We start from the raw sequence: 22,565 nt of genomic DNA, 5'->3' as shown, positions 1-22,565 counted from the left end.
GCGAGACTTTGTTCTTGAGAACCCCGGGGCCAAACTCCTTGAACTTGACCTAAAGACCCTACACCCTGACAATTCCTCACTCCAGTTCCTCAATGTTCAATGCCTTTCCACCTTCGGCTCCTTGCCCCTGATCTGCTGAGGACACTTGTATACATGTGTTTATTATTATTTTATTTCGTAGCTATATTTTATTTCGTAGCAATTTTCATGTTCTTCACCCCGATTCGACTTAGGGCTTGGCTGAGCTTAGTCGCACGTGTTGCTCGTCGGGGCTTAAAATGGGTTGAGATCCTCAACCAAGCTAGTCGCGAACGACTTGGATAACTAGATGAGAGATGTACTTAACCGCGCTAGGTCACAATGAGAGACTAGGACACTTGAGAGAGGTGTTCCCTCCTATAATGCAGGGGTGTGAGCATAGAGCATCGGTTAATATAGTTCCTATGACACGTTAGCAAAGAGGGAATAATAGAGCATTTTATTGAAAAACTTGATTTAAATTATCCAAGGGGCATACTCCTCTTTTACTGAGTTTTCAAATGAAATATTTCCTAAGGTGCTCCGCGTTCTATAAGTGTGGCAATTACTTTCCCTCCACGTCCATGAGCTAGTATGTTCTGGGTCGATCGCAGGCCGTAATCACGTATGGTCCTTCCCAACTTGGTCCGAGTTTTCCTTCCTCTTGTGAGGTCGTTCCTGCTTCCTTTAGCACTAGATCCCCTCTTTGAAAGACTGTGTCTCTTCAATTGAAGTATTGTTCTATTTTCCTCGTCGACCGTTATCCTCATATCGATTTCCTCTTTCCTATTTTCCACCAAGTCCAGATTTGCACACATGCACTCTTTATTCATTCTTTTTTCTGAAATGCTAAACTTGGAAGCTCGGTATGCCTACCTCCACTAGGAAGACCGCCTCGCTCCAGTATACTAAAACAAAGGGACTTTTTCCCTATAGAGGTTTTAACTGTGGTTCGATATGCTCACATGACCCCAGGGAGCTGTTCTGCCCACGCTCCTTTTTTGGTTGTCAACCTCTTCTTTAGGATTCCTACCAAGATCTTGTTGGTCGCTCAAACTGTTCATTGGCTTGGGGGTGTCCTGGGGATGAATACCTGGCCTTTATCCTCCAACTCGTTGTTCTAGTTTTTGTAATGGTCACAATTAAATTGCCTCACATTGTCTGCGATGATTACTCGGGGAATGCCATACCGGCACACCACGACCTTCCACAGGAACCGAGTTACACTAGCAACAATTATTGTTGTGAATGGCTCTGCCTCCATCCACTTCATGAAATAGTGCACCGCCACCAAGATGACCTTTGCACCACCTTTTCCTCGCGGCATTGGCCCGACGATATCTAGTCCCTATTGTGTGAATGGACAGGGGTTAGTGACAAACGTCATCTCCTAGGGTGGGCAATGCGGTACTGACGCATGCATTTGGCACTTATCGCACTTTCGGACGATTTCCTTCGCAGCCTTGAGGGCTCAGAGCCAACAGTAACCAGCTCTTAGTGCCTTTCTTGCTAGGGTCCTCATGTTCGAGTTATTTCCACATACTCCTTCATGTATTTTTGCCAAGATGTGCTAAGCCTTTTTTGAAGAGATACATCAGAGGGGAGAAGAGAAACCTCGTTTGTACAACTTCCCCTCTGCAAGTACAAATCGGGTTGCCCTTTTCTTTACCCATCTTGCTTCCTCTTTCTTGGTCGATAGCTCTCTAGTGGTAAAAAACTGATTTATCTTGTGAGCCCACTTGGGTACGACATCCCCTATTTTTGACATCACGGTCCCTATGGTCAGGTTCTTTATCACCCCGATGACTGCTTCCCACGGTAGCTCTATGTCATCTATTCCCAATGTAGCCGCACTAGCTGGTTTGCCTTCCAGTTGCCCTTTCAAGGAATTCGTTCGATGGTGAGATTTTGGAAGCAGCCGCACTCTTCCCATACCCATTGTAGATAGAGCCAGAGTCTTTCACTCTTTGCCAGGTACTTACCCTTGACCTGGCTCACACTATCTCAGAGTCCGTCTTTACTTTTACGTCCATCATGTCCGGAGCCCTCATTATGGCGAGGCCTGCCAGTAAGGCCTTGTATTCTGCTTCATTTTTTGTGGTCTTGAACTCAAATCTTATCAAGCGGTAGGTCTTTTTGCCTTCATCGAAAACTGCATATACCCCCGCACTCCTTTTTTGGCATGACAAGCTATTGACGTAGACATGCCACTGGTTGCCCTCTGGCCGGACGGGTGTACCTTTAGGATCTTCAATCATCTTAGAAATGAAGTTTGCCAAGGTTTGCCTTTTGATGACTGCTTGGAGAACGTAGTCGATATCGAACTCGCTTAGTTTGATTGACCAATTCACTAGGCACCCAGACATGTCCGAGCACTAAAGAACCTTCCTCAGTGGCGCTTCCATTAGGACCTTTATCAGATGCACTTGGAAGTAAGGCCTTAATCGATGGGCAGCCACTACTAGTGCTAATGCCAATAGCTCCATTTTTGGGTATCTCCGCTCTGATCTCCTTAGGGCCCTGCTGTAAACAGGCTTCTGCACTTTGTTCTCCTCCCAGACCAACGCCGCCAAGACGGCGACGGTCGTCACGGACAAGTAAAGGTAGAAGGTTTCTCCCGATACCGTTTGGCTTAAAAGTGGTGGGTTATATTCGTTAACCCAGGAATACCTCTTCACATTCGTCACACTTATGAAATTTCTGTAGAACTTGGAGGAACAACGAGCACTTGTTTGTCGACTGAGAAACAAATCGATTAAGTGTTGTGATTCTCCATGTGAGTCTTTGTACTTCGTTAATGGTCAGAGGGGATTTCATGTTGATCATGACTTGAATCTTCTCTAGATTAGCTTCGATGAACCTTTCCCAAACCATGAACCCAAGGAATTTTCCCGATCCTATCCCAAAAGCATACTTTACGGGGTTGAGTTTCATCTCGTACTTTCGGAGGACTACAAAATCCTTTCGCAAATCGTCGATGTTCCTCTCGGGTTCCTTGTTTTTCATAAGCAAGTCGTCAACATATACTTCTATTTTGCAGCCGATTTGCTCTTTGAACATCTGGTTAATCAGCCTTTGATAAGTAGCCTGAGAAGTTTTTAGGCCAAAGGCATCACTTGGTAGCAATACAAGACTCAAAGGTATACCCCACATCTATCACAATCCTTTCTTTCTTTAAAATAATTTCTTGCCAAAGGGTATACCCCTTGGAAACATTTTGGCCACTTTTGAGTTTTAAACAACTTAGGAGATGAGGAATAACTCTACCTCAATTCTTCAATTCAAGCTAGTGTGGGAAAAGAAATCATTGCCAGCACTGCCTCCTCTGAACCCTCTTCTCCACGATTCCTAGACAAAGCATCAGAAACCTTATTCTCCCTTCCTGTCTTGTATTCAATAGTGAAATTGTAACCCAGTAATTTGGTGATTCACATTTGTTGAGCCTCAGTTCCCACATTTTGTGCAAGAAAAAATTTAAGGGCTTGTTGATATGTTTTTACAATGAATGGTTGTCCAAACAAATAAGGTCACCAAGGCAATTAAACAACTCCTTGTAAGTTGATAGCCCAAGGACCCTTCCTTACAAGGCTTTACTCATATAGGCAATTGGTTTTCCTTGTCGCATTAGCATTGCACCTATCCCCGTGCCATTAGTATCACATTTTATATTAAAGGGAAGAGTAAATTCTGGAAGCTTAAGAATAAGAGGGTCGGTCACAATATGTTTAAGTATTTCGAATGCCGTAGAGGCCTCTTCACTCCACTTAAAGGCATTCTTCCTCAATTACCTTGAACCTTGAGGCTTACATCCCTGCACAACCTCGCACTCTTGTTCATATCACCATTAGCCACACGGACTGAGAGTTGAGCTATCAAGTTATTTGGCACCCTGAACTTCTGTACAAGAGATGCATCACACCCATCAGGATCACTATGTCTCCTCTTTTATTTGTCCCAACAGCCTCATTGTGTTAGAATTTGGTGTTCCAGTCATGGCATGAATCGATATCTCAGGACCAGACTCCTCTTTTTGTAGATTAGGATTGTTTTCCCCCTCCTTCAGGCCTCTCCCTTCCTCATCTCCTGAATCACATGCTAATTCCTTCATATCTTGCAACATATAAATCTTGGGATTTTTGCATTTATGCATTGGGTTCTTCTTCTCATCACAGTGGTAACAATCTATTCATTCTCTTTTCATCCATCTGCACCGATGATATGCTTCTAGGAGGTGATGTTGGCCTTATTCCCTTATTGGATCCTTCTCGGTTCCATTTATTTTTTACTGTTAACATACTGTTCTTATCTTTTAAGTTTTTGATGGATTTTCTAGCACTCAATAGGTATTCTTCCTGTATCTTTGTTTACCCAAACGTAGCATTCAAGTTTATATGATTTAGCGTTCTAATATGCAACCTTTATCTCATTTTTTAATCCGTTAAGGAAGTAACTCAACTTCTGTGTATCAGACAAACCTTTGAGTTGATTGAAAAGATACTCAAATTGAGACTTTTAAGCTGAAACGTAGGTGGTTTGTTTAAGTTTGGTGAGGGTCTCCATCGAATCATCGTATGCAGTAGTTCAAATCTTATCAACATAGCTCGGGAAACGTCTCCCAGCTATCGAATATTCCACTCTTTGCTGCGTCTTGATACCGCACTAGGGCTTCAATAAGAGGCCATCAACAACCTTTGTGCCGATGGGGTCTGGTGAAACTTGAAGTGAATGGCCTTGGATAACCATCCTGCAGGATTCTCCCCATCAAAGTGAGCGAAATCCAACCTCAAACCTCTGTTGAGACCCCTCCTTTGATCTTGGCCCTCCTGTTCGTGCTCCCATTGCCTCTCCCTGTTAGCCACTGCATTCTGATTCTCTACAATGGTTCTCATCTTGTCAGCTAATTGGTCAAGTCATTCCTTGATTTCAAGAATGTTTTCTTCATGAGTTTCCACCTACTTCTACATTGCGTCTTGCTATTGCTTGAGCCGAGTTTCATCCGCCATTAGAATCGAACTGCTCTGATGCCAAAATGAAATGAATCTCAATACCGACAGTGAGAAACGAAACTATCAATCAATGAAAATAATGGGGAAAGTGCAATTGATAGAAGATGAACAATCATATTCATAAATTAATTGGATTATTCGAGGTAATCCGCCTCCAGAGTCCCAAATTCGTTCCAAGCAAAATCATACGTATTTTCTCCTTTCTGCTGCCTGTAGGGAACGCTGACAGCCTGACTGACGACTGACGACTGACGAAAGGAAAAAACCAACTTTCCTTCAGCTCGGCACCAAGTTACCAACGCCCTAGCAAATTACATAACGACGACACCGTTTAACACTTCCCTCCAGCTTGCTACGAGTCTTCCCTTCTGGCAGTATCTTACCATTGCTATTCCCTATTTAGGTGCTTCTCTGGGCACCGTTTGGTGACTGTAGCATAGGCTATGTAGGTTCCACCTGACGCTTCTCTGTTGTTTCCTTTTCTGGTTTGCTCCGTTTGGTAGCAATAAAATTACAGTCCAATCACTGTAGTGCGATGGCAAAATTGCATGAAACTCTAAAACCCATTTTGTCAATCCCGTTTTCTCGTTTAGACTATTCTATGTACATGAAGATGTTGCAGGTTTGCATGGACGCAAAGGCTGAAAGATGCGGTCGTTTGATTCATAACCAACTAATAACAAGTGGGTTTGATTCAAATGTACACTTAAATACAAAACTGATAATATTCTATTCGAAATTTGGCCACATGGACACAGCTCGTAACTTGTTCGATAAAATGCGTGACAGAAATTTAGTGTCCTGGACTGCTATGATTTCTGGGTTTACACAAAATGGGTATTATGAAAATGCTTTGATGATGTTTTCGGCAATGCGTGGGGTGGGTGTCAAGGCCAACCAGTTCACCTATGCGAGTGTGTTGAAGGCGTGTACTAGTATGAGGTGTTTGGAGGTGGGGATGCAAGTACATGGCTGCATACACAAGAGTAGGTTTGTGGACAATTTGTTTGTGCAGAGTGCATTGGTTGACTTGCACTCGAAATGTGGGGAAATGGAAGAGGCTTGCAAGTGCTTCGAAATGATCGCAGAGAGGGATGTAGTTTCTTGGAATGCAATGATTGGTGGATATGCTGTTCAGGGATTTGCCGATGAGTCATTTCAAATGTTTCGTTCAATGATGAGAGAAGGTGTAGCATTTTCATTAAACTTCTAGATTTCATTTTTCTTCTAATTGTATTCTTCTCTATCTTTGTGATGTTGAGACTACATGCGTTTATTCTTATTTTCTGAAGCAGAAATATATCATAACACTCTAGTGATTGTCTTTATTTTTTGTTGCGTTGGATCTAATCAAGAACATTATAACGTAGATAGTTTGTTTGGAAAAGCTAGTCTGATGGAGACTAGTTGAAATGAATTTTTTGAAGAGATATCTTGATTAAATTCAAATGAACCATACAATTTCTAAGTAATACATTGTTGAGTGTAAATCAAAATATTAAAAAGAACAAGAAAATTAATTGAATAGACTTGAGTTGATGGTCAATATACCCTTGGTTTCTCTCTCTCTCTCTCGACCATCTCTGAAAATCCCAACACTTGCTTGCATTCATGTTAGTGGTAAAATTTTGTTTCTTTTATTAGCATCTATACAACTTGAGTAGAGAGAGGGCATTCACTTGTTTTCTTTTCTTTTTCCTTTCTCTCTTTTAACTTAATTGATGCCTTAAGCCCATAATTTTTTTTTTTTTTTTTTGGGGGGGGGGGGGGGGGGGGTGGTTCAGCACTTTGAGGAACGATCCTGTAAAATTGTTGAGTGTTGTCTTTCTCTGAATTATTGTTTTAAGAATTGCTACTCTATCTTCTGGCATATTCTCTTCGTAATCTAATTCTGCTCCATATTGTGTTCCTACATAAATATCCTTGAGTGAAATAGTCTATCAATTGCTTAGTATCTTTATTACCTATTTAAAAAAAACAAAAGCCCTCTCTGCTGAATGATGCCATCGAGATGCATGGAATTCAGACAAGTCTAGAGCACTTCATCTATAGTTTAATCACTACATACTCTCTTAATGGTATTTGAATGGACCCTAAAATATTATTTAACCAATATCCTGATCAACAGTTTTCCTCTTTCTTTTAAAGTTACTAGGAAGAATTTTCTTTTCTGTATGCTTTTTTGTAATCTTCTGTTGTAGGTTTTGATACCTTTATTTGATGTTTCTATATTAAATCTTAATAGGACTGATTCCTGATGGCTTCACCTTGGGAAGCGTCTTGAGAGCCTGTGCTACTCACAGTAGTCTCATGAAGATCAACCAGACACATGGGTTAATTATCCATTTGGGTTTTGGATCACAAAATGCTTTGATTGGATCATTGATTGGTGCTTATGCAAAATGTGGAAGAGTAGGAAGTGCTTATCACTTATACAAGAGTTTGCCAACTAAAGATATTATATCTTGTACTTCACTGATAGTTGGATTTGCACACGAAGCTAACCATAGCGGAGATGCCCTGAGACTCTTCAAGGAAGTAATTCAAATGCACATTGAAATGGATGAAGTTATATTTTGCTCCATGCTTAATATATGTGCAAATATATCATCACTAAGCTTTGGAAGACAAGTCCATGCTGTTGTTTCAAAAGTTCAATCCTGTTATGATGTGGCCATGGGCAATGCCCTTGTTGATATGTATGCAAAATGTGGAGGAATTGAAGATGCGAAGCATGCTTTTGATGAGATGGAGGAGAAAAATGTGATTTCATGGACATCACTTATTGCCGGATATGGGAAACATGGCTTTGGACATAAAGCATTTGCACTTTATAAGATGATGGAACACGAAGGGTTAAGGCCGAATGATGTTACATTCTTGACTCTTCTCTTTGCTTGTAGCCATAGTGGATTGACTGGTGAAGGATCAGAATGCTTTAATAGTATGGTAAAAGAGTACAACATTTTGCCTAAACCAGAGCATCTCTCTTGTATAATAGATCTCTTTGCACGTGGAGGCCAGTTAGAAGAAGCCTATAATTTGATATGTGAGATGAAAATCAAACCTACTGCTTCGATTTGGGGTGCCATTCTTGGGGCATCTAGCACCTATTATAATTTATCAATTGGGGAAATAGCAGCCTTTAATCTTTTCAAAATGGATCCCAAGAATTCAGTTAACTATGTTGTTTTAGCTAGCTTATATGCTGCGTGCGGCCAATGGGACAATGCTTCCAAGATGTGGAATTTGGTAAAAGATAGAGGTTTAAAGAAAGATCCCGGATACAGTCTTTTACAAGCTACAAAGAAGGAAATTGCACTTTTGAAGCATAGTTGAAAGTGGAGAACTATCTCATTTTATTGCCCTTGGGGAGATAGGGAGATACTGAAACCTTTACCATGCAGAACAGATGCTTCATATGTTAAGGCCATAAAGGAGTAGGGGAGGATGCTCAAGCACAGACTTTTGGTCCATTGATGCATTCTCAGTTCACAGTCTTGTTGTCAACATTCAGGTACTTACTAGGACTTTTTATTTCGAAGTTTGTTTGTATGATTTCATCTTGATATCATACTCCAAATGAGTGAAAGTGGTTTTGAAGTACTAAAAAGTCTCAGTTTTTATGCATGTATAAAATCTGAGCCGTTAAGTTTATGCATGATTGTTCCTGATGTCATGCTCCAAATGAGTAAAAAGAGTGTTCAAGGGCTGAATGGCTTCATATGAGTATTTGAAATATGAGCCTTAAAGCTTTTTGTTATCCATACGTATGCCCGAAGTATTTGAAATATGGGCCGTAAAGCTTTTTGTTATCCATAAGTATGCCTGAAGCCTCCAAATGAGTGTTCAAAGGCTGTCATGCTTCCCGTTATAGTTGGGGAGTTTAGAGTTTAGTTCTTTTGCAGGCTGGGATTTTACACTCTGTTTACATCCCTTTTGCAGATCCTTTGAGTTCTCGTACTGTCTATTGATGCTAACTTCTCTTCTATCTGAGTCTTCTCTCCTCTGTGAATTAACATGGTAAGTTCTACTATTCTTTAAGCCCCAACGCCGCACTGATTCTTTAGCTTTATCAAGGTTTTGTTTTTCTGATTTCAGTCAATTGGGTCTGTTCTTTTCCTCAACCATTAGATATTGAATGCATATTTTGTCATGCTTCCACTGCAAATGAGTCCACCATCTCTCTGGATATATCGAACCTTTAGGTGTCTTTGTGGATATGGGTGTGCTCAAGATTTTTCCTTTATTACCAATGTTGGTTGCTCAATCTCAACAGCTTTAATGTATTCATAATTTATCTGTTCACATGTGTATATAGGAGTCACTGGGTGATATCTTGTCAGGCACCAAAGCAACATTTAGCTTCAGCATTCCTATAACGGGTCTGACAAGGTCAGTAATATGCAATTTATGGAAATAAAGTTGGTAAATCTATCAAAAAAGAGCAAATTAAGTTTCGCTAGAATATTATTTGGCATTTTATTTCCATGTATACTAAAACTTGGGTTTACTTCTAACTGAGATGTTGTGGCAGTCTTTTTTTCAGATTGAGGGAAGAGAGAAGAATGCTTCCCGATGGAAGAAAAATATCTCAAGTGCAAAACAAATCCCAACTGCCCTGATCTATTGGAATAAAGGCAAGTAGGAGCCTCAATCAAGCTTTAGATGCTTAGGGAGAACACGTTCTGGTCAATCTAAAAACATGCTTAGTGTGTTATTCTACTCGAACTAATTGAATTGGACAGATCCAAGTACAACTGATTGTGTTGACTCGAGATCCTTCCCCAAACACTTGATTTTCAGCCCCTTTCCCCATGGAACCCTAGATCAGAACGGTGACACAAACCAAGACTCTCTTCTCGCCCAAATCACTCGAGGACACAGTTGGTAAGTCCTCTTCTCTCCTCCGTCATTTTTCCCCCTCCCTCTACCTTGAATAATCAAACAGACACGGTGTGATTTCGTTCAGCACATCTTCGACCCCGAAGGAACGTCGGAGCACCACCCAGGCTACCTAGAACCCGCGGACCAGGCACCCACTGCCACCTCGCGCCATTTCGGTAAGCCCACGCCGGATTCTTCCTCCTTTACGTCGTGGTTCTCGGTCTAACAGACCACAAAACTTATTTATCTCTCCCTCTCCCTCTCCCAGCAGCTTGTGCCGCAGGTTCCTCTTGTCAATCAGGGCGTCTGTGAAACTGAAACGCTAAGTAATGGCGACGACGTCGCATGCTCAGGCTGTGAAGTCCCTCAACAAATCCCCTGCGCGCCGCCGTTTTGTCGTAAGTCCTTAAACCCTTAACAAAACTGTTAAACCCCTAAACCCCATAAACAAAAAATGGAATTATTCTATGGAAAGCAAAATATCGTTTTTCATTTGAAATACTCATTGAACAACTTCTTTTTTTTTTTTTTTAATATATATATATATGGTATAAAGTTTAACTAAATTGGTTTTCGTGTGTGTGCATGTGCGTGGGGTGCAGTTCAAGACGTTCTCTCAGAGGGTAGGAGAGATAGAAATCGATGTTTACAGAAGTCTTGACGAAGTGAAACCCGAGCCATCAGAGGGCTCCTTTTTTTGGGACTGCCTCATAGAATGGAGGGTATGCCTTGCCTCTTTCTTCCCTCTTCTCTCTCTCCCCTCCTCCTGCTCCTCCTCCTCCTCCCCCACTAATACCAAGTTTTCGTTTTTGATTGTATTATCACGTACAGGAATTGAATACTGCTGAGGATTTTATTTAATTTTATGTGGAAATAATGCCCTTGGTACAAACATTACCTCTGGTTCTATTGCACAAGGAATTAATAGTGTCGAAACTTCTCTCTAGTTTACATATGAAAGCAAGGCTTTCTCTGGAGCCTATTCTTAGGTATGTAAGCCTAATTCATAATCCCTTCTTTACTGATCTTTGGATATTTATGTGCGCTATGGGGTATGATAAACATCTATTGAAGCTTGTGTTGTTTTCTTCTAATGCTTCGGTTTCAGAAAAAAGTATTTTGTTTTTATTAGTAATTGAAAGTTTTATTGATAGTAACATTAGGCATGACCTGAGTCACAGGTCGGGTACAAGAGAAATATCTAGTTAGAGTTTGAAACCGATTGAAGGAAGTCATGGAGGCTTACGCCCAGAAAAAAATTCGTAAGCCTCCAGTAAAACAATTCTTATGCCCATATAGTATACCGTTGCTTGTGTTTCTCTATGGTCCTTTTTTGTTTTTACTTTTTTTATGTGGGCACATTTTAATGGAAATCAATCAGTAATAAGTTGAATCTGGCTCAGTGGGTAGAGTATCTTGGTTATTAACTTGGGTTGTCCTCATACCAATAGCATCATGTCAGGGAAAGTAATTAGAAGAGGGTCAGGAATGAGTGATATGATACTTTCTTCGATGAGGTTTTAGCGATCAATGCCATCAGTTTATGTAGGTATCTGAATATCGACTAACTTTTTGTTTCTGGCTACTAAGCCTGGTACAAATCTTTGCTAGCTGTAACTGATATAATAATAAATTGACATCGTGATCATTGAATATCTGTAGAATATGTATAATTTGGGTGAAGAACCTTGTAAGGGATGAGAATATTTGGTCAGTTGGAAGAAGGTTAGTTGGAATATGCGGTGGTTTGGGGATTAAAGATTTAAGGGTTTTTAATAGAGCTTTACTTGGGAAATGGCTTTGGAGATATCAATTGGAGAGTAAAGCCCTTTGGAAAAATGTAATAGAAGTGAAATATGGAAGTTTGTGGGGAGGTTGGTGTACTAATGCAGCTAGTGGAGCTTATGGGGTTAGTTTGTGGAAATTTATTAGAAAAGGATGTAATTCCTTCTCCAATAATATCAGATTGAAGGTGGGAGATGGAAAGAGGATTCTCTTTTGGCATGATCTGTGGTGTGGGGATGCTGCTCTCAAGCTGGAATTTCCTACCCTTTTCAGAATTGCTAGGGATCATAATGCAACTATTTATGATTCTTACTGCAGTAGTAACAACAAGGTTGAATGGAATATCATTTTTACAAGGGACGTTAATGACTGGGAAGTGGATGAAGTTTAGGCTCTGCTGGTTAAACTTTACAGTTCAAAGTTGGTGCTTGAAAGAGAGGATAGCATGGTGTGGATTCCTGCTGGAAATGCTAAGTTTTCAGTCTCAACTTATTACAGAATTTTGTCAAGCCTTAGTAGTTGTGTTTTTCCTTGGAAAAGTATTTGGAAAGTGAAAGTTCCCTCTAAGGTTGCTTTTTTCTGTTGGGCAGCATCTTTGGGTAAAGTATTGACTACTGATAATCTTAGAAGGAGAGGTCTGTTTATTGCTGATTGGTGTGTTATGTGTAAAACGGACGGAGAATCAGTAAATCACCTTTCTCTTCACTGCGAAGTGACAAGATTCTTGTGGAATGAGGTTTTGAGTTGGACAGGATTACATTGGGTAATGCTTAGAAATGTGGTGGATCTGTTGGTAGGGTGGAAGGGTTTGAAGGGCTGTAAGAAGGTGGCAAGAGTTTGGAAGATGATTCCTCCTTGTCTTATGTGGTGCATTTGGCTTGAAAGAAATGGGAGATGCTTCGAAGATAAAGAACGCTCATTGGGAGAGCTTAGGGATTTGTTCTTGAGTACTTTGAGTTCTTGGGTTAAAGCTTTTGTAATGGAGGATAATTTTCTGCATTTGTTCTAGTTTTCTGGTGTTAGTTTCTTTTCGTTTTTGGAAGTTGTAGGTGTTTCCTTTGTATACATCCTGTGTACTTGGGCTTATGCCTATTTCTTTGAATAAATTTATTACTTGTAAAAAAAAAAAATATTTGTAGCATTTTGCCTTAGTTCTATTTTGCTATAGCTTGTATCTAGGTGTACTCACTTGTATACATCCTATGTACTTGGACTATGCCTATTTACTTGGAATAAATTCTATTTACCTATAAAAAAAAATATGTATAATTTGTATTTTGATCGTTCAAGAGCGACAATGAACTATAGAAGAGTTTAGTGATTTAAGAAGGAATTTTTAATTTGTATTGTTTATTGTTTTTTGTTCGTTTGTTTATGAGTTATTTATGCTTTTCTTCTTTAACATGAGATATGTTGAGAGTTCCAAATTATGCTCATGCAGGTTAATTGCTGCTCTATCTAGAGATCTCTTGGTGGATTTTATCCCGTGAGTTCCTTCTTTCTGGATTTAGTTCTCAGGCTTTTTTTTCTTTTTCTTAGTAAATTATTCTTGGGCGCTTCTATCCTTAGAATCCTGCACTATTGGTTGCTATTTGCTGCACTTATTAACATTGTACAGAATGAGAAATTAGCCTCTATTATTGTTGGAGATGCACCAGCCTCACACCCTCTTAAATTGCTTTGAAATTTTCCTTGTCAGACTATCATATTCTTGTGTATGCCATGTCTTTACAGTTTTTTGCATTTATGACTTGTATCTCATGTATGTGGTCTGACAGCTTTCTGCCGAGGATTGCTTATTCTTTAGCGTCTCTCCTACAAAGTGGTGCTGATAGGGAGCCAGAGATTATCGAACAGGTCCAATTCATGGTTTCTGTGGTGTTCTTTAGTTGTCAATATTTTGTCTGTTTCAATTTTTTCAAATAGCTTCCTCAATCTCAATCTAAACTTTTCCAAGTGTGGCTGTTGACATGCAGATATTTATATCGTGGTCATATATTATGATGTATTTGCAGAAGTATTTGATAGAAGACCTTGTTTATCTGCTCAAGTAAGTACTTTTGAATGCTGCTTTAGGAATTTTATTAATTTTGTTGTAATGATTCTGTGAAAGCAAACTGTTCATGCCACAATATTTGAGATTTATGTTAGAGCAAAACAAATATATTTTGGTTTGCAGTGAAACGTCCCATTTTGAAACAAAAATGAAACATGTTTCTGTGTTTGGTAGTTTTGGGGTGGGTCTAGGTAATTGGTAGCTCTTTTGATATTTTGTCTAGGTGATGTGTTTCTAATCCAGCAATATCATTCTGATTTTTGTCAGTCTAGGTGATATATTTCTAATCCAGCAATATCATTCTGATTTCTTTTATCACATATTTGTTGCTATTGCTAGCACTGCCCCTTCCATCATGGTCATGCTGTCACATAGTCCGATTTCTTGTGTAATTGTCGTCTTGTGCAATTACTGAAAAATCTCTCACTTGCAAAATGGAGAGGTTATAGGTAATGGAATCATAATTATAATAATTATGTAAACTGCATGCTATATGAGAATGAAAAGTCTGCCCCAAAAGATTTAAATCAAACTGAAGGAGCTAGTTTGAGTATCTTATGCTGCCCCCCCCAAGAAAAAAAAAAAAAAAAAAAGGGAAGATAGTTTTAGGTCTCCAAATCTTTTTCTCTTTTAATTTTTTCCCAGGCTTCTTTTTCTCAGAAAGGTGGTCTGGTTTACTATGTATCAAAAGATATATAGCACGACTATAAAAAATATTTACTATTTTTCTTTGAGGATCGTGAGCAGTGAATGGATGAGCTTAGAACTCTTTTTTGAATACTTTATTCAATTGGTTGATTGTAATAGATTTCAATGGCTTGAAAGGTCACTATTTTCTTGCATTGCTCGACACTCATGCTTAGGTGTTGTTTTTGTATATGTCCCGTGTATCATTAGTCAAATTCTTGTTTACTGATAAAAAAATTTTCATCACGAGTCATCACCAGAATAAGTACTTGAAATGGAAATTAAGTTTGAATTGAACTATAAGGTAAATTGAACAGATGCTTTCAACAAATGTAGAAAAGACTAAACAAATTATTTTAAGGTCTAAGGGATATAGTCCTATAATGTTAATATCAGGTATTAGTTGATACATGTTCAAATTTTTCTAGAACAAGGAGATGGTAGATGTTTTCTCAAATATCATTTGTATTACTGTATTAGCCAGGTACAAGAGTCGCCATTCATATATATTTACCTATGCATGAGCAAAGATATTTACTTACATTTTTTTCTCAAATTTTTTCAGGGTGACGGTAAAACTAAGATTTTATCCCAAGGATTATGTTCAAGAATAAATTATTTGAATATTACTACTTATCAAAAAATTATTATGGCAGAGGCATTATCATTCTTGCTTAGGAATGCGCCAGATGAGGAAAGGAACCTTTGTTTTTATTGGTGTAAATACTGTCAGAAAACACTGAATCACCAAGTCAAACCTTCAATGGGGAAAGGAACGTGGGAGTTTCGTTCTTCCAAACTATTGGCCAACACTATAAATGTATTGGCTGGTATTATTAGTGCTAAAATCTAAATTGTATTGTGTTAGAGGACATGTTTGTAATTAATATAAGTGTCAATTGTATGTAGTGTATATATACATTTGTACATCAATGATAGTAAGTGTAATCTTTCCAATATGTGTCTACATGGTAGTAGAGCCAGTGAGCTTAGTGGATCTAATGCCTGTAACTTTAGCAAGAGACCCATTAGCGAGAGTAACACTTTTTGGAGATGTCACAGTATCTAACTTAGATAAGACAGATGACAAACCAGTCAGATGCTCATTAGCTCCTGAATCAATGATCCACGGATCTTGAATGGATGAGGCAAGACATGCGGATGCTATACCTGAGTGGGTAAGAGTAGCTGTGGCGGATGAAGCTCATGTGTGACCCAAAAACTGCTCATACTCATCCTTCGATATACTAATCATACCTGAGTTGGAGCTAGTTAACTGTGATGTAGTATCTTGGCAAATGGCCTAATTAGCAAACCCAAATGGTCTACTATGTAGATCCCAACAATAGTCTACCGAATGGTTAGTGTGATCACAATGGGTGCACTTATGAGGCTCTTGACCTCAAGTGCGATTACCTTTGGCATCATGTCCCTCACATGCACCTCTACCACCTCGGCCTCCATGCCCACTAGGAGCAACATAAGAGGTAACTGCATCATATAATTGTGACTCAAATTTAATTGTCATATTTGAGAACCTCCACACAATATCACAACTGAACTTGGAGATTGAAACTCGACACAATATCTGAGAAAAATCACAGTTCAACTTAAAAAATCCAAGAAACACAATCTAGAAATGTAGATACTTAGCCCAAGTACCCGAAAAACAACTTAAATACCACAATTTCGGTCCTGTATCGGCCTGAACTAGTCTGAACCAGACTGTTTTGGTTCTAAACCGGGATGTTTTGGGTCTGTATCGGCCTGAACCAGCCTATTTTGGGTCTGAACTGGGTTATTTCGGGATGTATCTGCTGTGTTTTGGGTTTGAACTAGTACCGGTTTAAAACTGAGCTGAAACAAGAATAAGCTATCCTAAACGAGGATAAGAATACCGTATAGGTGTTACCAAACAAGTGTTATTCCGGATAGGAATACACTCTTACTCCAGGTTTTGGCTATCCAAACTTAAGGATTGGATAGCTTATCCCTGTAACCAAACACTTCGGGCTTCAACCTTTTGCCGGTGACAGAGGCCCTTTCCGGCGGCGACGACGACAATGCCGGTACCCACAGACAAGGTCGGCAAGTCCACCCTTGGTGCCCAGTACCGGAGAAGACGTCGGAGAGTGGCCGGAAACCACTTCATACACTTTCGGTCCCGAAACAAAGGGAACCACCGTATCGATTCCGGCTACAACGACGATGCCGGTAACCACAGACAAGGCCGGCGAGTCCAACCCTGGTGCTCAGTACTGGAGAAGACACCGGAGAGTGGCCGGAAACCACTTCAAACGGAACCACCGTATCGATTTGGGCGTGAACCACCATACACGATCAATCTAACGTACACTACGCTCTAAAGACGGGAAACAAGATTGGTACAGCCCTACGGGGCATAAAGCTGGTGGCTTGTATTATCTTGATGTTAAACAATCACCCACTCGAGCCCTTACATCCACATCATCTGCTTATGAATGGCATTATCGTCTTGGTCATCCCTCTCTTTTCCTTTTAAAGCGTCAGGTCAGGATTCTAGGAAATATGTCTCCCTTTCCTTGTGAAGTATGTCAAATTAGTAAATATCATCGTGTGTCGTTTATACCTAGAGTTGATAAACAAGCCTCGAGTCCTTTTGAATTGGTTCACTCTGATATATGGGGACCAATCAACATTGAATCAAACACATTTTAGTATTTTGTCACATTTATTGACGACTACTCTCGTGTGACATGGGTGTTTCTAATGAAGGCAAGATCTGAACTAATTTCCATATTCAAAGTGTTTTGGAAAGAAATTAAAACTCAATTTAACAAAAAGGGTCAGATTTTGTGTTCTAATAATGCTAGAGAATATCTATCTAGTGCCAGGAATTGTTCATCAAACTTCATGTTCTTATACACCCCAACAGAATGGGGTGGTTGAACGCAAAAATCGTCATTTGTTAGATGTAACCCGAGCACTTTTACTACACATGCATGTTCCTAAACGTTTTTGGAGTGATGGTGCTCTTACTGCTTATCACCTTATTAACCGTATGCCTTCATCAGTTCTCGATGGTTCCTCTCCTTTCTCCATCTTGTTTCCTTCATCTCCACCATTTACCCTTCCTCCAAAAATTTTTGGGTGTGTTTGCTATGTTCATAACCTTGGCCCATGTTTTGATAGGCTTGATCCACGTTCTACCAAGTGTTTTTTTGTTGGTTATTCTCGAATTTAAAAAGGATACCGTTGTTATAGTCCTATTATTAGACGCTACTTCACGAGTGCTGATGTTACCTTTTTTGAGTCCATACCCTATTTTTCTGACACAACTTCGAGTGTTGAGTGTGATCCTCTACCATTACCTACTTTTACACTTTCTCCTCCTATCGCCGGTCCTCCACCCCCTCCCCTAGTTCGTTTACACGTTTACTCGTGTCGCTCATGTCTACCAGCTTCCATGCCTTCACCAACCGTGTCTCCATCTTCAGATCCTGAGTTACATAGTACTTCAGACTCTCCACCTATTACTCTCCGCAAAGGTACTCGATCTTGTGTTACTCAACATCCAATTAGTCAATTTGTCTCATATCATGTCTTATCTACTTCATTCACATGTTTTACCTCTTAACTTTCAAAGCTTTCTGTTCCTAAGACAGTTCATGATGCTCTATCTGATCCGGGATGGAGGACAGTTATGAAAGATGAAATGAATGCCCTTCACCATAATGAGACATGGGATCTTGTTCCACTACCACCTGGTAAGCAACCTATTGACTGTAAATGAGTATATACAATCAAATTTCATCCTGATGGTTCTGTGGAACGTTTGAAAGCCCGCTTGGTTGTTAAGGGTTACACTCAAACATATGGCATTGATTACGAGAAGACTTTCTCCCTGGTTGCCAAAATCTCTTCTGTTCGAGTGTTGATCTCTCTTGCTACTAATTTACACTGGCTCTTATTTTAGTTGGATGTTAAGAATGCATTTCTGCGTGGCGACTTGCATGAAGAAGTTTATATGGAGCAACCACCTGAGTTTGTTTCTTAGAGAAAGTATCGAAGTACAATATGCAAGTTAAAAAATGCATTATATAGTTTGAAACAATCTCCTCGAACATGGTTGGGGAAGTTTTCTGATGTTGTATTGGCATTTGGTCTCCATAGATGCCAAACAGATCATTCGGTGTTTCAACTACATAGTAATGCATGTCACATTTTGTTGGTTGTATATGTGGACGACATTGTAATTACTGGGAGTGACTTTGCTAGAATTGCTAGACTGAAACAGTGTTTACATGATCAGTTTCAGACAAAAGACTTGGGCAAGCTGAGATATTTCCTTGGAATTGAAGTTAGTAGATCTAAAGAGGGTATCAACCTATCTTAAGGAAATATGTACTTGATCTTCTGGAAGAAACCGGCATGCTTGGTGCACGACCTATTGACACCCCTATGGATCCAATTCGTAAATTCTTGAAAGAGGAAGGAGAGTTGTTTGGAGATCCAAGTAGGTATCAAAGACTTGTTGGGAAATTGAATTATCTCACTATCACTAGACCAGACATCTCTTATGCAGTGAGTGTACTGAGTCAATTTTTACAAATGCCTAGGGTCTCACATTGGGATGCTGTAATTTATATGCTTCGTTATCTTAAGCGAGCACCTGGCCTTGGATTACTGTATCGACCAAATGAACATCTTAGGGTTGAAGCCGTTTCAGATGTTGATTGGGCAGGATCCCCTTCATATAGAAGGTCTACTACTGGATATTGTACCTTTGTAAGAGGTAACTTGATTACATGGAAGATTAAGAAACAAGCAGTAGTAGTTCAGTCTAGTGCAGAAGCTGAATATAGGGCAATGGCTCACACTACTAGTGAGCTGGCATGGTTGCAACACTTCTTCAAGAGATTGGGTTTCCAGCTCCTACCCCTCTTCAGTTATTTTGTGATAATCAAGTTGCAATGCATATTGTCTCTAATCCTATGTTCCATGAGAGGACTAAACATATAGAGATTGATTGTCACTTCATTTGAGATAAAGATACTAAGTGGTGACATTGCTACACCTAGGAGTGTAAATTCAAACCGGAAAACCGGACCGGACCGGACCGGTTTTACCGGTTTTGAACTGGTCCGGTCCGAAACCGGTTTTTAAAATCTAAAAACCGGCCGGTTCCGGTCAGGTTCTGGTTCCAGGATTTTTTGGACCGGACCGAACCGGACCGGACCGGTTGATTAAAAAAAATAAAAAATAATATTTTTATATATAAGTTTTATACAAAATATTTTATATATATTAAATATTAATATATATAAGTTTTATATATAATATATAATTATAAATTTTTATGTGAAATTTTTATATATAATATATATAATTATATATATTCATATATGAAGTAATTTCTTGTTATAATTAATAAATTATTACATAAAATATTAATATTAAATCACTAAAAGTTTATAACTAATACTAATATATAACTTATAACTATACCAATAGTCTAATATTAATACTATTATATAGTCTAATATATTAATAAAAGTATAAAACATTTGTTTTTAAATCAATTTTTTTTTATAAACAAATTTTTAATAACAAATTGTGAAACTTACATTTTAAAAAAACCGAAAAACCGGACCGGACCGGACCGGAAACCGGTAAAACCGGAAGTACCGGTTTAGGAGGATAACTGGTGCGTAATCGGTTTTGAAAAATATAAAACCGGTACATACCGGTTCGGTCCTAAATTTTATCCAAAACCGGACCGAACCGGACCGGTTACACCCCTAGCTACACCTTTTGTGAAGTCTGCAGATCAACTCCCAGATGTGTTTACTAAATCTTTGTGTTGGAGTCGGTTAAAACTTATTTGTTTCAAGCTAGGTTTATATGATATATATGCCCCAACTTGAGGGGGAGTATTAGAGGACATGTTTGTAATTTGTATAAGTGTGTGAGGGTATAAGTGTCAATTGTATGTAGTGTATATATACATTTGTACATCAATGAAAGTAAGTGTAATCTTTCCAATATGTCTACATATTGCATCTTATGTCTTTCGGAATAAAGTTCGGTTAGTTTCCCTGTTGGTTCTATCTATAGTCACAACTCATATTCTTAGTCCTCCAACAGACCTAGTCATGGTGAACATCTATATGACTAGTATCTGTTGTGACCACTCGTTAGTCTCTAGAATAGTGTCATTGTTTTTTAAAACAATTTTATTGTATAATTGGAGATGTATGATGTTTTGTGGATGTGGCTGGCGACAAGAGAGTTGGTTTGATTGCTTTATGCCTTTTCAGAAACATTTCACTCTTGAGATATGCTGCTAATGATATTTTAATTGCTTGTTGCAGATGAAAATTATATTCAATTGTTTTTCAAAAATATCATCACAAATCAGTCGGGACGATTGCCTACATTATGTACCCGAAATCCTGCTGCCCCTATATAAAGTTTGTGAAGGATTTTCTGGGAAAGTGATCCCTGGTGAGTTTGGTTTCCACACTATAACAGTCGATTAATTTCATGAATCCTTTTTCAGTCTTTCCACGTACTTTTTTTTTGTTGGTGAGGTAATATGGTCTGCATCATCTGTCGAGATTATTGGAACTGCATGAATTTTCATTCATAATGTAATATTATAGCAATTATGTTTTCCCTATAGCGGATAGATAGGTTGCTTTATGTCGAGAAAATTAATGATTTTTCTCATGCAATCTGTTGAGTTGTTTGTATGTAACGGGCATTAACTTGTCCTGCAGATGACATAAAGCAATTGGCAGAAGAAGTTCGTGAAACAATTAATGAAGTATACTATAGGCATCCAAAACTTCGTACAAGTGTACAGCGAGATCAGGAAGAATCTCAAGGCGAAACGGGACAAGAGAAAACAGGAAGAAAAGGTTATGGCTGTTGTCAATCAAATGCGCAATGCCAAGAGGAAGTTAAGGATTGCTGCTAAGCATCGTGCCAACAAGAAAAGGAAGATAATGACAATGAAAATGGGGAGATGGGTTCACCAGAAACAAAGGACGATGTAATATACAATATAATATAATATATAGTATCAAATATGCTTCACAAGAAAAATGTATATATATCTCCTGCATCAATAGAAATTACTTTTTCAAGCAATTGAGACTATCCATCTGTGTACACACCGATACTATGCGGAGTGCTGCTCGCTTGCTCCCTCTCTTTCCTGGTTGAAAATTGTTATTCATAGTTCTTTTAATTATCATATTTTTATCATTTGTTTTTGTGGCATCAAATGGCTGTCAAGTAAGTGAAAATAAAAAATAATTTTACAATCACTTGATGCCACACCATGAGGAGAAAAAAAATATGATTGGTTGAAAGAATTATAAATAACTTTTTTCCTCAAACCAAAAAGGACTTTAGGCCTCGTTTGTTTTTGTACATAAATTAGTTGAGATAAAAATTGAAAGTTGAATAAAATATTGTTAAATTATATTTTTTTAATATTATATTTTTTTTGAAATTTAAAAAAGTTGTAATGATCAAATTAGATGAGATTAGATAAAAAGTTTTGTGAAAGTGAATTAGGCCATTGGCTTCGTTTGCTTTTAAGACTAAAATTTAAAATTTTAAAAATTTTTCATTTCATTATTATAACTTTTTCAAATTCTTACACAAAATAAAATAAATAATTTTATTTTTTCAAATCTTAAAATAAAAATAATATTAAAAAATATATTCTAACAATATTTTATTTAAGTTTTTTAACTTTAATGTCATCATCTCTAAAAACAAATAAATGATGAGTCGCTCAAGAGAATTTCAGCATCAGCAATACATACATCAAACCATGACGATAGATCCAACCTTTTACCATGTTGGAGTGAAACGGCCGGGTAAAATGCATCGGTTCAAGCGGGTCAATTAAACGGCCTTTATTTTTTTACCAGCCCTAAGATTCACCACTACTAGTATTTGTCGTGTTGAGAAGTCTGACCTGATCATAATACTCTTTTAATTCCGTTTTGAAGTTTAATAAAATTGCAATGAGCGATATGGCATAGATGAGCCATCCAGTAATCTTGAGAGACAATGGAACTGGAATGGTAACTAACCCCAATAAAAAACGCCGTATATGTAAAGAATAC

General features: G+C 38.6%; 2 protein-coding genes and 1 long non-coding RNA gene across 5 annotated transcripts; 2 read left to right on the top strand and 1 right to left on the bottom strand.

Annotated features, from left to right (window-relative positions):
• Positions 1 to 4,528: 4,528 nt before the first annotated feature.
• On the bottom strand, positions 4,529 to 5,328 carry LOC121240710. The gene is made up of 2 exons (XR_005935592.1): positions 5,214 to 5,328; positions 4,529 to 5,036 (listed from the first exon to the last, which is right to left on the bottom strand). It is a non-coding gene; the product is annotated as an uncharacterized LOC121240710 (long non-coding RNA).
• A 37-nt stretch (positions 5,329 to 5,365) lies between these two features.
• Positions 5,366 to 21,666, top strand: LOC121240704 (pentatricopeptide repeat-containing protein At3g20730-like). 3 transcript variants are annotated; one of them, XM_041138212.1, is made up of 14 exons: positions 5,366 to 6,211; positions 7,270 to 8,541; positions 8,970 to 9,047; positions 9,346 to 9,419; positions 9,562 to 9,914; positions 9,997 to 10,087; positions 10,183 to 10,309; positions 10,514 to 10,633; positions 10,743 to 10,900; positions 13,138 to 13,182; positions 13,475 to 13,553; positions 13,673 to 13,746; positions 20,793 to 20,925; positions 21,201 to 21,666. In XM_041138212.1, the coding sequence occupies exons 1-2, from the start codon at positions 5,560 to 5,562 to the stop codon at positions 8,361 to 8,363; spliced, it is 1,746 nt and encodes a 581-aa protein (XP_040994146.1). In that variant the 5' UTR covers positions 5,366 to 5,559; the 3' UTR covers positions 8,364 to 8,541; positions 8,970 to 9,047; positions 9,346 to 9,419; positions 9,562 to 9,914; positions 9,997 to 10,087; positions 10,183 to 10,309; positions 10,514 to 10,633; positions 10,743 to 10,900; positions 13,138 to 13,182; positions 13,475 to 13,553; positions 13,673 to 13,746; positions 20,793 to 20,925; positions 21,201 to 21,666. The 3 variants fall into 3 exon arrangements, with proteins under 3 accessions (XP_040994146.1, XP_040994145.1, XP_040994147.1); XM_041138213.1 differs by lacking the exons at positions 20,793 to 20,925; positions 21,201 to 21,666 and adding an exon at positions 15,005 to 16,003 and having other exon boundaries at positions 5,572 to 5,707; positions 5,814 to 6,211; XM_041138211.1 differs by lacking the exons at positions 20,793 to 20,925; positions 21,201 to 21,666 and adding an exon at positions 15,005 to 16,003.
• On the top strand, positions 18,807 to 19,490 carry LOC121240706 (secreted RxLR effector protein 161-like). The gene has a single exon (XM_041138215.1). The coding sequence runs from the start codon at positions 18,850 to 18,852 to the stop codon at positions 19,438 to 19,440; it is 591 nt and encodes a 196-aa protein (XP_040994149.1). The 5' UTR covers positions 18,807 to 18,849; the 3' UTR covers positions 19,441 to 19,490.
• Positions 21,667 to 22,565: the final 899 nt, after the last annotated feature.

This window comes from Juglans microcarpa x Juglans regia, chromosome 7S, assembly GCF_004785595.1.
Source record: "Juglans microcarpa x Juglans regia isolate MS1-56 chromosome 7S, Jm3101_v1.0, whole genome shotgun sequence".
In the NCBI taxonomy this organism is placed as follows: Eukaryota; Viridiplantae; Streptophyta; class Magnoliopsida; order Fagales; family Juglandaceae; genus Juglans; species Juglans microcarpa x Juglans regia.
The sequence above is the reverse complement of the archived record's forward strand: the minus strand, read 5'-3'. Positions and strand labels throughout refer to the sequence as shown.

Bases quoted from the DNA above. Each gene is read 5' to 3' on its own strand.
- LOC121240704 (XM_041138212.1), top strand. From the start codon at position 5,560: ATGGCAAAATTGCATGAAACTCTAAAACCCATTTTGTCAATCCCGTTT. The intron at 6,212-7,269 runs GTGTAGCATTTT...AAATCTTAATAG, and splicing joins TCGTTCAATGATGAGAGAAG to GACTGATTCCTGATGGCTTC.
- LOC121240706 (XM_041138215.1), top strand. From the start codon at position 18,850: ATGCTTGGTGCACGACCTATTGACACCCCTATGGATCCAATTCGTAAA.